General features: G+C 46.8%; 1 protein-coding gene across 1 annotated transcript; it reads left to right on the forward strand.

The window, feature by feature from the left end:
* The first annotated feature begins 684 nt into the window (after positions 1-684).
* Positions 685-8,508, forward strand: LOC119323655. The gene is made up of 12 exons (XM_037597355.1): positions 685-1,046; positions 2,337-2,844; positions 3,821-3,971; positions 4,132-4,239; positions 4,336-4,739; positions 4,825-4,892; positions 6,301-6,370; positions 6,464-6,537; positions 6,621-6,690; positions 6,957-7,120; positions 7,202-7,274; positions 8,060-8,508. Exons 1-12 carry the CDS (start codon positions 870-872, stop codon positions 8,209-8,211), a joined length of 2,019 nt encoding a protein of 672 aa, XP_037453252.1. The 5' UTR covers positions 685-869; the 3' UTR covers positions 8,212-8,508.
* Positions 8,509-14,272: the final 5,764 nt, after the last annotated feature.

A 14,272-nucleotide genomic window follows, 5' to 3' on the forward strand; every position in this document is an offset into this window, starting at 1 on the left:
ACATAATAGCACAAGCACGATGCCCGGGCGGCCGGTGAGACTCCGAAATATGGCTATATCTTGTGCAAATATTCGTCACAATTACAAATAACCGCAAGCCGCACAAGCTCCAAGCCTACCTCCTTCGCATGCCACTCGACGCGCGCCCACTACTCAACGAAAATGAGAAGGAAGAAGAAGATTGACACATGGGTGACGTGTCAAAACCATGCGAGTTAGCATGAAAACTGCTATTGTTAAATTAATTAATGGATGCAACAAAAAAAAGATTAGGTTACATTTTGTCTGGTTTAAATGTTGAGGGCTCAAATCTACACTCCAAACGAGGAGCAAAGTTTCTCTCTTAAGGCTAGTCATAGTGGGGAGTAACTTAGACTAGTAACATACGTATGTTACAGTCCATGTTATTACCTTCATAGTGGAAAGTGTCATAGGTGTAATAACATGCATATCTTCATTTATTGCTTTGTAGACTCATTTTGTATTGAGAACCGATATGTGATGGTAACATATTATGTTACTCTATTTATCTCTCTTCTCTTAAATTACATGACATGTTATTTTTTTTATTTATGTGACATCTATGTTATTACTTATATTACTCTTATTATGACTAGCCTAAGCCAGGACTCACGATGAGTTGATAAAATGGACCGTGGATGATCGACCTCGCCCGTCACGCCCTTACCGTTTCCACTTCGACAGCCACCCTCACGTCCCTTTACATTTCCAGCCCTCCCCACCCACCACCCGCACTGCTCTGCTCGTACGAAAAACCCCAATCCACCCACGACCAGGCAGCCAGACAGCCAGCCGCCGCAAACCCTGGAGATTCGTTCGGTGGAGGCGAAGCATCGGGCCAGGGCGGCATGTCCGGCGGCGGAAGAGGAGGAGGGGAGGAGGAGGAGGTGGTGCACATGGAGGACGCGGTGAAGATGCTCGTGGAGCACCTCGTGAAGCCCGTGCTGCCGCGGGGCGCGATCTTTGGCGCCGCCCAGGGGGAGCGCTACATGGAGCCGGACAAACAGCGCGCCGTCGCGCAGCAGGCGAGCAGTTCACCCCACCCGTCTCTCTCTGGTCGTTTGTGCGCGGGAGCGGGGTTGGGGTGGTGGGGTTCCCTGCGGTTTTGGTCGAGGTTCGCGCTGGTAGGGGAGGGATGCGCGGAAATGCCCGCCGGCAAGGCTGATTTCCGGTGGATGCTTGTGAATTGTGAGGATGTTTTGTTTGTCTCGTCGTAGTCGTGTCCTCGTTGGTGGAGGGCGTGCGTGCCTGCCGACGGTCGCATCTAGTAGGGGATCTCGCTGTAGCAGCGCGCGGCGGCGAGGGAATTGGGGCGGCTTCCCACCCCGGCGAGGAACGGGGATGGGAGGAGTCCTTTTTTTTGAGTCGAGAATGGGAGGAGTCGGGCGAGGGAAGAAGAAGGCGAGGTGGTGGGCCTTCATTTTTCTTTTCTTTTTGATTAGGGCCTAGTGCTGGTGGGTTGCCTCAATGAAGCTGGTGGGCGTAGGTAATGGGCCTAGATGTACACTTGGAGGCCGAATCGGCGAAGCCCAACCGGGAGCCCCAGCGGCTGTCTGTCGCTGACATGTTGGAGTCGGCCGCTCTAGGCGGCGGCGGCGGCGGCGGCGAGAGCGCGTCGCGTAGGAGGAGCGGTAGGCGGCGCCGAGAGCGCATGGACGCAGCACAGGGTCTACGTTTGGGCCGCGGTGGAGCGGCCTATAGGGAGCTAAGGCAAGCCGCAATCGTCGCTTGTTTCTGCACTTCTCTTGTCAGTTGTCACCGTGTGAATAGAGATTGCAAATGTTGGTTGCTAAGTCCGTAGGTCGCCAATGTTGGTTGCTGTTCTTCTATGAAAATGATACACCTTTCCATGGTGCATTGCAGAAGAATAAGAAAGTAGGAGAGGCCAGCTCTGTCAAATTATTTTCTCAAATGGTCCGATTTGGCCATCACCCTAAAACAGGAAACTATAAATTTGACCTTGCAATGTTTTTCAAATTTATCTATGAATTTGATACGGATTGGACTGGGTTGGATTGCGTGAGATAGTAGTTGTTTGGTTTGTCTACACAATGACTGGCATGTTACCATGTCATCCTTACATTTTCTCCTGTCAGATTACCATTAGTGTGTTTTCCTTTGGTATTCATGGTAATGTCCCTTGTTGTATCCATGAAATGCTTGTTCCATTTGTGTGCATTGTGATATGTTTTTCTGATTCAGTTTCTGCTCGGATACGTTTAAGAAAGCGCTCCTCTGTCTCTGCATATGATACAATGCGTGTACTAAATAGCTGTTTAGCTGCTAACTCATCACGCTTGTGTGTGGTTTCGCAGATTCACACGGCCATCATCTTGTACAATTACTACCACAGGAAGATGTCGCCGCAGCTTGCTTTTGCAGATGCCAAACGGTTTTTTGTGTGTGCTTCTCTTTCTGCTGGAGAGGATCTGCTTGCGTACTTGAGTATGGTTCATGAGCGTGAGAACAATCCTGGCAAGCATGTGAGGCTATCAGTTACTGACAGAGCAGCAATACAGGCATGTGAGATCGCTGAAGAACTCGACGCGAGCAAAGATTCTCCAGACATGGCAATGTGGCCAATATCAAAAGTTGCTGTGCTGCTTCTTGATCCGACAAGAAAAAAATGTTTGATTGAGTATAGTGCTAATACCAAGGGTATCTGGTCAATCATAGAGAAGGAAATAGATGCAGCAGCTGGTAATTCACACAGTACCAACCAGCCAGCAGGCCAGGAATCAACAGGTAAAGGAAACATGGGTGCTCTGAATACACCATATATGCTTCGTCAACAAGGCTATTCAGAGGTGGAACGTAGAACAGGTCAGATTTTATAATTACAGCCCGTAGTTTTATGTATCAATATCTGTCATTTTATTTTCATTTTTTTTGAGTTGGCAAGGTGTTGCTTCTATCTGATATTTAACTGTCAAGTCTGTTAAATTTTCATCCTATAGCATTGAGATAAAGTGTGCAACCTTTGTGTCTACAGAGCCATGTCTCTGTAGTTTCCTCACTTGGATCAGGTGACTATTAGTATTACGGAATGTTGACCAGAGTTTCTAGTAAATAAGTATTTACATGAGCTACTATTGCACATGGTCCTAAATTTAAACTGCCAATGAAGCCAAAAAATGAGTTTGAGTCGTACACTTGCTTTACATGAAACAAGAACAAGTGCATGGTCCCAGAATGTACTCAGAATGTACCCAAAAATGTACCTCTGTCTTGCTTTTGACTAATGTAAAACCAGGACAAACAAGAACATCAGCACATATAATTAGTTAAATTCTTTGCCACTACATTGTTCGTCTCATTTGTTTTGGTTGTGTACAAGCTGTTAGCTACAGAAACTTCATTTAATTTCATCAACTAGCAGACTGAAAATAACTTGGGACACTATAATGGTTGATTCCCTTGTACATGGCCTGATAGCCGCAAATTGTTTGCTAGAGAAAGCTATTTATTTGGTTCTATACTTATAATAGTTGAAGGGGAGCCTTGGCGCAGTGGTAAAGCTGCTGCCTTGTGACCATGAGGTCACGGGTTCAAGTCCTGGAAACAGCCTCTTACAGAAATGTAGGGAAAGGCTGCGTACTATAGACCCAAAGTGGTCGGACCCTTCCCCGACCCTGCGCAAGCGGGAGCTACATGCACCGGGCTGCCCTTTTTTTTATACTTATAATAGTTCAAAAGGTGTAATTTATGAACTTGATTTTGTAAATATTATGTTTATTTTCTATTTGATCCGCCTATGCATTGTTTGCTGCTCACTATGGTAAACTTATGGTCTTAATAGGTATGAAGGGCTCAAACTTGTGTCTTCTCGATGAAACTTTGGCATACTCGTTGAGTAAAGAAAGGACGACTACCAAGTTATTTATTGTGGAGTATGAGCAAACCATGGAAGGCAACCTTGTAGAAATGTGTCTAGAAGAATTGATTAGCAGGTTTGCGTTTACCTACTAGATAGTTTTATGCTTTTAAGTTACATCCCTTTTGATCAACCGCTAGTCAATTTATTGAATAAGACCATTGTATGGTATATCTTGATGGAAAGCAATACCCTTTCTCAACGGTACTGACACTTTTGGTTTTCCTCTTTGACAGTATGTCTGGTCCGCTATTTGCAAATGATCCATTTCCAAAAACAACATCTGTAGTTGAATATTATCACATTCTTCCGTATAAGGAGATTTTGTTTGAACTCCTCCACAGGTAACATATAATTTATTCTCGGTTATTTATGTGTGATAGTAGGGCAACGTAACCTTTTGGGTAATGGTGGTAAATATAACACTTCACATGTTTCAGGAAATGGCCTTCTGATTCTCCACTGAACGAACAATCACATCGACATGGAAAAGGTTCATTGCACTCTGTAATAGATGAAAATGTGGAAGAGCAAGATGTGAATAGCACGTCTAAGATGCAAAAACGAATTACAAAAGTGTCAACTCCAAAGCAAAGCAAACAAGCAATTGCTGCCAATAGCAACCAGGACTACAGGACCAGCAAGCACAAGAGAAACAGCAAAAGAAAATCTGAAGCCTCCAGGGCCGATGTCTGTGCAGAGGGTCCAGATGCTGAGATCCACACAATAGAAAATGGTCCACCTCCTGTTATTATTGATTTGGAAACTTCAAAACCCCTGACCAAGTCAAGAAATGCAAAAGCTGCAGCAGCAGCAAGTCGAGAAACTAAAATCGTACAAGCCGGTTAGTCACTTTAACTGTATTTCGAATTTGTTGATCACATTTTTCCTTATTTGTGTTCTGATACATTCAACTTTAATTGTTCAAGTGGAGAAGAACAAAACACAGAAGCAGTCTAGACATGACAATGTGCCCCAAGATGTCTTCCCTGCAGAGGTAAGCCCAGCTTGAAAGTATTGAAAAACTACATTACTAGGATACATCAGGATCACACGCCCCCTAAAATGGTTATAGAAAATAAACTTCAAATATGTTGACCTTTTAATAGCATTAAATTGTATGGTTCCGTCCTTGTCTATAAAAATGTTATCGTGATGATTGTTGCTCTTTATTCTATTCGTTTGTGTTCTCATACGCACTCTACTATAAGTCTCTAAGTACCTCAGACTTAGAGCATTTCTCATTGGCTATCACATGTCTCCACGTGAATGTTTGGAAAATTGTGACAGCACACGCAGTCCATTCCTATCAAATAAGGGATAATATCCCATTTAGTATAAAGGATGGTGTGTTAGTGACGAAAAATATCTTATTGTTAGGAAAGTATCAATCGGTAGAACTTATTATTAGGAGCCACACCCTAATAGATCATCTCCATATAAAGAGAGGAGCCACACCCTCCATGGTCAATCAACCAAAAGAAGTATTTATCCTTTTCATGGGTCAGTTTCAGATGAGTAGGTGATGAGTAGGCCATGTTTTTTGTGTGATCATCCACTCTGCTTTAACTTGAATATCTGAGAAGGTCTTTGTTCTCTGATTTCATCACGTAATTAGCATACACAGCGAGCCAAAAACTTTACAGGCGTTTGATTTACATATGGTTGGGTTCAGTTACCACACAATCGGATGCGACACCATTCATTGCCGATTACGGCCCAAATCTACAGTAACAAAACTGATACCAGAGGGGTCCTGCACATCTTCTCCCTACACCTTCCTTCCTCCTGGCTGCACCTTCCTCCCACCCTAGGCCTCCCCACATGAAAGGCAGTAGCACCTTACCGATTGATCCCCTCCTTCATGGAGCAGCATAGCCCCCCGCAAGAAGATTTTTTCGGTGTTAGTGGAGATCGGTTCGGTGCTGGTTTGCGAGGGGATCAATGTGGCCACTAAGTAAACAACAAATCCTGCCGTTGAGGATGTGACTGCTCCATCTGGCCAGGAGGATGCAAGGCCCATGAGGAGACGGTGTTCTTGGCACGGAGTACGCCGGCAAGGAAGCGACAAAGTCCGTGGCTGATGAGAAGGGATTAGATCTGAATTAGTGTTTTCTTCCCCAAATTTGGTTTGATTTTTCAATTGTTCTTCTTGGTTTGGATTTTTAGGCATTCCTATGCCTACGAATGATTGTCTTCACATGATCTTTGTTTTCGAATTGTAATTCGTGTGCTTGGAAGTTGGAATTTCAGGTGATGTTCTTTTGACCAACAGTGATAACCATTATAATCAGGAAACAGACTTCGGTTTTCCCTATTCCATTTGCGATACCAGTGCATTATGTTTACGTTGCCGTTTGTGTTACCTTTTTGCTCAGCCAAACACCTCCTAATTGTTCTATCAGGCACCACATGTTGATCTAATGAAGAACCGTGCTTTGGAACATCAAAATATGGATGTGTCAGAAAAGTCAGGTTCGGATAAACCACCCAAGACTGCTTATTTTTCCTATTATTGGTTCTTGGTCCTCCAAGTTTTTAATCTATGTGTTCTGAATTTCATTGAAGGTGGCACCACCGAGTACACCAATGACCAGATATATGATTCACTGCGATCAATTCAGAAAATACGGGATGATATTGTATGTTATATGTCTTTTCTTTTATTTCAGGAAAAAAAATGATGCCTCTTTACTTATTTTCTCCTATTCTCTCTTCGTTTCAGCTTCGCAAGGAATGCATACTCCAAGAACGAAGTGCTCAGTGTGATATGGACATTCAGACCATCTTGAGTGGTATTCTACCCTTTTCACATTTTAAAAATGCTTACATTTATAATCACGTTGTAGAACTGTTACACTTTTGTGGCCAACATTGTGGGCATGTTTTTCTGGTAGCCATACGTTTCCATAAGTTATGTGATAGTGTATCATTCTTTTCACTGTGGACAAATCGTCCGCCGTACTTTGTGATGTACAAACCGTCCCTCAGAAGTGTGGCAAGTTGTTTCTATATCAGATCCACATTTCTTGTACTCATCATGTTCTAAAACTTAATGCAGAAGGGAAGATGACACCAAAAACTGCATCAATAATACACAAATACAAGGAAACTTCCTCAGATATGATGGATGTTGCCAATTCATCTTGTTCTGGAGATGGTGGCCAATCCATCACTCAGAGGAAGGGATTGAGGGAGGCACTCCTCCGACACAATTCATGCGAGGCAAGAAACCTCAAAAGCTGAACTAATGTATTACAGTAGAATTTTAAATGCCACCTGTACCTTTGACACTTGTCAGTGCAGGAACTTGATGAGATCTGCCGTGGGGGCAATTGGATATTCCCAAGATACACAGTAGTACCTTCAGTATCAGATGGTATGTACAAATATTTACTTTTATCTCTTTGATTTTCTGGATGGACAAGCATTAGGTCCTTGGATCCTATAGTCATACTCCCTCCGTCCGGAAATACTTGTCCTAGAAATGGATGTATCTAGACTTATTTTAGTTATAGATACATCCATTTTCTTTATTTTCAGGACAAGTATTTCCGGACGGAGGGAGTACGAATTAGGAATATCATGCAGATGAGTCTTGTGCCACATACTTTCTGATTATTGTTTATCAAATTCAATCTCTATAGTTCTTGGTTCTTTTCCTGCATAGCGATCATAACATACATAGTGTACTACGCTAACCATGCTTAGACCAAAAGAGTTCTCAAGGTGTCAGATCAATTGGCAAGTTTTCTCTTTTGATGTCATGTAGCAATCCACATATGGCGGAGACAAGCCCCAGGCTGCCCAGGCGGTGGCCTGGGGCGTGAGGTTGTGTTCCTTCATGTACTGTAGCTAGTTTTATACTGTTTACTACTGTAGCTACTAGTTGGCCTGGGGCTTGCCTGGGGCCTTCCTATTTCCTGGCTCCGCCACTCATAGGCCACTTGTTTGTTTACCACATGTGTTAGGTTTGTTTAATGTTCGATCGATCAATGCTTTCCTCAGACATGTGTGCACCCTTGTAGGCTTTATTTCAGATCAGACTGATTAGGCCCCCAGTTAGCAATAACCAGAACTGATGTTTCATTGACTATCATCTCCTCCCTCTCATAGCTCCCTGTTCTGAGCACTTAGTCACTAGTCCTTTAACTATCTTTTCAGGAATGTTCCACGCCAGTGTACGTTTGTCATGCCCCGAATTTGAGATGAGCATCACTGGTGGCCCTCGTCTGACCGCACACGAGGCGAGGTGCTCAGCAGCTGCCAATATGATAGTGGAGCTTCACAAGAAGGCGGAGGAGCAAGAACAGTAGGGTACCTGGTGCAAAATCACAACTCCTAAATCGCGGTACTGCAGGTGGCTGGAACGAGTTGTTATTTAGTCCTTAGAACTTTGAACCAAACTTCGTGTGGAACATAATCATGTTGGTACCTTGTCTAGCTATTTTACCTTCCGGGGGAGGAGGTTGACTCCTTGTGTTGTCGGTATTATGGCTGTTTGTTAAGGTCGTGATAAACCCAGACTGTTATTTGAAAGTTTCTGTGACGCTGCAGCTGCACTGTCTATTCTGTTATGGAAGTGAACACAAATAGTCTAGCTGTTTCTTGAATTCTTGTTGTCACATAATTATTTAGCCGATGCTGCCAAGTGCATAACAAAACTGGGTCGGTTATGTGTGCCTCCAGTTTAGATTTAACTACTACTCCCTCCGTCCGAAAAAACTTGTCATCAAAATGAACAAAAAGGAATGTATCTAGAACCAAAATACATCTAGATACATCCCTTTTTATTTATTTTGATGACAAGTATTTTCGGACGGAGGAAGTAGGAGCCAGAGGCACACATACTTCCTTGCATAACATTTAAATTGTACTCCCTCCGTTCGGAATTACTTGTCTCGAAAATGAATGTATCTAGAACTAAAATATGTCTAGATACATCCATTTCTACGACAAGTAATTCCGAACGTTGGGAGTAGGCTTCAAGAAAATTTTTAAATTGGGTCGGTTATGTGTGCCCACGGAAGTAAGTTAGATTGTTAGCCTGCAAATTGTCTAGCTAATTTATGTGTGCCTCTGGTACCTTGCCTAGCTATTTTACCTTCAGGAGGTTTCTTTGATTGATCGCTATGTGTCGTTGCATGTAGCATACCGAGAGCACAGCCCAGATGTTTTTACATGATGGGCATATCTGAGTAGCAATTTGTTATCTGGTTTGGAAGTTTTGAACTTGTCTTCTCAGATCATGCCTTATGTTGATACGGCATATTCATGTGAATTTTGATCTTGCACTTTTGGTGTTCTTTTGTACTGTGAGCCTATGTGGAGCTGTTCTGCGTTCTTTAGCCATGTAGTTTTCCTTGGTCCCGTAGGAGCATATTTTCCGTTTTAGCTCATCCACGTTTCTGCGGAGGCTCCAGTAGTGAACCACTACGGTTCTGCTCTTCGCGGAACATTATTGCAGTACAAGGGTTTCTACCCGATTCCAAGTTCCAGCTGCTTAGCGGTGATCTCTTCGAATACTTGAAACATGTCATTTCATCTTCTTCTTCCTATCAGTACTATTAACACGTATAGTTCCAATCTGCAATATTGACACATTTGACAAATTGCAAGCCCCGGCCAAAGCAACACATGGTGTACAACAAGTGTAACCATTTGGAGTTCTAGCGTTGAGCCAGGGACAACTTACATCCATGTGAAATAAGCAATGGATGGAAATGCACCCACTTTAACCACTCGTTGTTCTGACTAGATGACCCGTTGCGCCAATGGCGCAAAGGCCGAGTGTAAGACAAGTACTGAAAGAGTGAGCATATATCTCTTTTATCATGGCCGCCTCAAAAGTATACTACACAGTAGTCTAAGCAGCAAATTACCGATAGTTAAATGCACAGGATGGTCTTATGGGATTACATAAGATCCAAAAGTATGATAAGCATAGAAGTCTTGGTCTAATATTAAGTTATATAACAAAGAGCTCTTGCAACTTGCTTATATTGAGTAGACGATCAGGCGCAGTCCCTTGGAAGTGCATTCGAAGCCGAAAGCATATGCTTGCCCTTTGATCATCTGTGCCTCCCTGAAGAAGCCGCTCCAGCCTTTAGTGATGGTGGCCCTTTTGTCAACACCCTTGATAAAGCGCTATGACAGTGGTAGTTCCATCTCCGGTAGTGATTGGCAATTCACCACGGTCAACATTCATGTGTGGGAAAAGGGAACTAGTAGAAAAGGGAATGCTAAAGTACTGAAAATAACAGTAAATGTTAGTTATTGTATGAAATAGGCTAGAGCAACTGCAAAGGATTACCATTCTTTTGCTGTGTGTTGCAAATGTCTCTGTCATGTGGCACACATAGTAGCGATCAGGCGTGGTGGTGCTGCAGATGATCTTTCGCAGCCTACGAACATTATGGTTGTAGAGCTTAACTGTGTTGCCCCACACAATGTGGTGACTAAACTCATCTAAGTAGTGGATGCAAGGCTCACCTGTGTTAAATTATATAAAGTTATATCGTTTAGCAGTTGTTGCGAGAGTCGTTGGAATGAAAAGAGTAATGTGACCCCACCTCAAATTCTCAAATTCTGTGTTAAACTAATAAAATGTATTTTTATCTTCAACTTCTCATAGTTATATACACCCTGACACCTTACATGTAGTAAAAGTCTTGTTTCATTGATGAAATAGAACAGGGTGATGAGGCTCCTATATTTCGAGAAATAAAATCTTATGGTTATATTGTAAATTGGTGCTACCACGCAAGTGGTGGATCCCTGTATGTAATACCAGTCTATATAGTAATATTGATTAAATTAACTCATAATCAACTCTTAGAATCTGCTGCTATAAGAAAAAGATAACGCCTGAACGTATGGTACCTAGCTCCTCCTCCCAAACGATTTATCTACCACTGGTCGTGTAGCATGTACTGCCACGTCACGGAGTATCTTGGCGCACTGGTCCCCTGCCACGCCACGTTTCTCGTACGTTGGGTATGTGTCGCCCCGAACGAGTGGAGACTGCATCGGCACCTTATCCTTTCCTTGCAGGCTCGTCTGCTTCTTCCCAATCCTTCATTTCTAATCAGAGGAGAGTGAGGCGAGCTGGCCGGGCTCCTCTTCGTCGGGGACGTCGCCGTTAACTTGCACGCGCCAACGGCCAGCTACTCGTCGGGATTCGCCGTGTGCCCATGTACAGCCACCTTCCGCGCGGAGGTCCCGACTTAGGAGGTGGACTAGGCTGTGTGGCTCGCGGCTGAGCTGCTCTTCACCGGAGTCACCATCGTCTCCGTGCGCCACGCTGACAGGAAGCTGGTCGCCGAGTTCTCGGGGATTCGCCGCGCACCCAGGTACTCCGACGCCTCCCCAGTAGCTGTCCGAGCGGCGGACCGCGACGCACGCGCGAGTGTCCAATGGCTCCGGTGGTCCGATGAGTGTGGCTGCCGGCCATGGCCGTGGTCATGTGCCACTGCCTCTCCCGCTGGAAGGACGGAGCTCGCGGCCAAGATCCGGGGAGAAGGAGCTCCGTGATGGCGAGCTCCTCCAGGAGCAAGGCGACCACGTACTCCAAGAGCACGACGTTGACGACAAGCTTGAGGCTCCTTCGGGCGACCTTAACGAGGAGAAGGGTGGCAGTTGGATGAGGGTTAAAACCACGCCGGAGTCACCGTGCTGTCCTCTGACGACACAGCCGGCGCCCCATGATCTTCAAGACGGCGGCGGCGCGGCAGTTGGACCTTCCTGCTAGCCTGCCCGGCCAAACTCCACAAGCTGCGGCTCACCGGATCCAATCCAAGAAACGTCCTGCCAGCTAGTGCCATGGTTCCCCCACGGAAGGAGCAGGTGAATTACTTGCTATTACTTAGAACTTCTTTCTCCTTTCTTCATTCTCCTATTACAGAAGCTACACCATATGGTTGTTTGATGATCTGTTAATTCTTCATGGCAATGTGGTTCGTCAATAGCCATTAGTGGTACATGCACGTGTGTTGAGTTTAATTTCAGTTATAGTTTGACTTAGTGGTCACTTGCTTTGTCGGTCTTTGCCCATGGAGTTTGGAATGCTCATATGATTTCTATTCGAAAAGTTTCCGAAATAGGAGGAACTTGGCAGCCATGCCATTTGGTGACCTAAAGATAAGGTGTTGTTCCATGCATTGTGCTTATGGTAGGACTAGGGTTCCTACCGACTCTTCTCCGTAGGTTGTAGGGGCAGGACAGCGAGGTTGGGGCCGAGGGCGGCGGCTCCAGCGCGTGGGCGCCGTCGCGAGGGAGGAGAAGGGCGGCGGCGGCTAGGGCAGGGTGCGGCTAGGGTATGCGGCTCCTTTAGAGCCGGGCAATATGATAGAACTATCTTTATTGCTTAATCTCAAAAGGTATCTTACAATCTAATATTTATAACCTCAAAACGACTAGTCTAAGATAACTTGTGGGCCAAGCCCCTAATCTACTGCCCAGCGGGCCTCCTCCGGTTATATTATAAACCGGTCATAACATCTCTCTCCGCCTGCACAAACAGCTCGTCCTCGAGCTGAAAATCTGGATAGTGGTGGCGGAAGTCATCACGTGGCTCCCAAGTAGCCTCCTCCATCGGAAGACCCGCCCACTGGATCAAGACGAACCACACCCCGCGACAAAGTTGCACCTTCAGCACCTTCTCTAGCTCCGGAAGAAGACGTCCATTGGCGGTCGGAGGAAGCGCGGGTGGAGCCGCGTGGCTCTCCACGAAAAGGCTTTAGCAGCCCCACATGAAACACATCGTGGATGTGAGCGCCGGCCGGAAGCTGAAGGCGATAGGCCACCTGCCCGATGCGCTCTAAGATGGCGAAGGGTCCTGCGTAGCGAGGACCGAGCTTGCGCTTTGTGCGCGGGTCGAGTGACTGTGTAGAGCGGTGGAGAAGACGCAGCCACACCCAATCACCCACCGCGAACTCCGCCTCGCAATGGTGGTCGTCGTAGTAATGCTTCGCCAGCTGCTGAGCCTGAAGGAGACGATGACGGACCTCAGCAAGCATCTCATCACGGGTGCGAATAAGGTCGCCTGCGGCCTCCGTCCGAGCCGTAGCCGGGTCCACCGGCAAGATAGGCGGAGGTGGCCGCCCGTAGACCACCTCAAATGGTGTCGCACGCAGGGCGGAGTGGTAGGAGGTGTTGTAGCAGTACTCCGCCCATGCGAGCCAATCCACCCAAGCGCGAGGCCGGTCACCTGTAACACAGCATAAATACATGGCAATCACCTTGTTAACCACCTCAGATTGGCCGTCCGTCTGGGGGTGGAATGTCGTGCTGAAGCGGAGCTTAACTCCCGCCATCCTGAAGAGGTCGCGCCAGACATGGCCCGTGAACACCGTGTCGCGATCACTGACGATCGAAGAAGGGAACCCGTGCAGATGGACAATACCGTCAAAGAAGGCACGGGCCACGGACGCGGCGGTGTAGGGATGCCCCAGCGCGATGAAGTGAGCATATTTAGAAAAGCGGTCGACCACTGTGAGAATGACCGACTTGCCTCCCACCTTGGGAAGCCCCTCGATGAAGTCCATGGAGATATCGGCCCAGACCTGAGACGGCACATCCAGGGGCTAAAGAAGACCAGCTGGTCGTAGCGTCTTCGTCTTGTTGCGCTGGCATGTCGCACAAGAGCGCACCCAATCGTGAACCAGGGCACGATCACCAGGAATGTAGAAGTCGGCGCGGAGACGATGGAGGGTTTTCTGCACACCCTCATGGCCAGCCGAGTGGGCTAGCAGCAAGACCTGGTGACGGAGATCATCATGTGCTGGAACGAAGACACGGCGCCCATGGACGAGCAGACCGTCGGAGAGGTGCCAGGGCTCCTCCAGGTCACCGGACGCCAGCTGCTTCTGCAGGAGAACCGCGTCGGCTGCGGTCGCCGTGGCCCGGCGAATGTCATCGAAGAGGCCGAAAGTCGGCCCTGAGCGGATGCAGAGCGCCATCCCCTCGGAGTCGCCGGTGACAGAGTCGAGGTCGACATCGCGGCGGGATAAAGCATCGGCCACGGTGTTAAGACGACCCGGGCGGTACTCGACGGAGAAATCAAAGCCGAAGAGCTTGCTAATCCACTGGTGTTGTGGCACGATCGAGAGCCTCTGATCCAGCAAGAACTTTAGGCTGTAGTGGTCCGTGCGAATCTGGAAAGACCAGCCCCATAGATAGGGCCGCCAATGGCGCAACGCCCGCACCAAGCCAATGAGTTCCCGCTCGTACGCCGCGAGCTTGAGATGGCGCGGGGCGAAAGGCCGGCTGAAGAAAGCGAGAGGGTCGTCGCCTTGATGAAGCACGTCACCGAACCCCACACCTGAGGCATCACAGTCCACCACAAATGGACGATCGAAGTCCGGCATCTGAAGAACG

This window comes from Triticum dicoccoides, chromosome 6B (assembly GCF_002162155.2).
Source record: "Triticum dicoccoides isolate Atlit2015 ecotype Zavitan chromosome 6B, WEW_v2.0, whole genome shotgun sequence".
NCBI classification, from domain to species: Eukaryota; Viridiplantae; Streptophyta; class Magnoliopsida; order Poales; family Poaceae; genus Triticum; species Triticum dicoccoides.

Excerpts from the sequence above, each read along its gene's own strand:
- LOC119323655 (XM_037597355.1), top strand. The coding sequence starts at position 870 with ATGTCCGGCGGCGGAAGAGGAGGAGGGGAGGAGGAGGAGGTGGTGCAC. Across the intron at positions 1,047-2,336 it reads AGCGCGCCGTCGCGCAGCAG|ATTCACACGGCCATCATCTT; the intron begins GCGAGCAGTTCA and ends GTGGTTTCGCAG. Across the intron at positions 6,538-6,620 it reads AGAAAATACGGGATGATATT|CTTCGCAAGGAATGCATACT; the intron begins GTATGTTATATG and ends TCTTCGTTTCAG.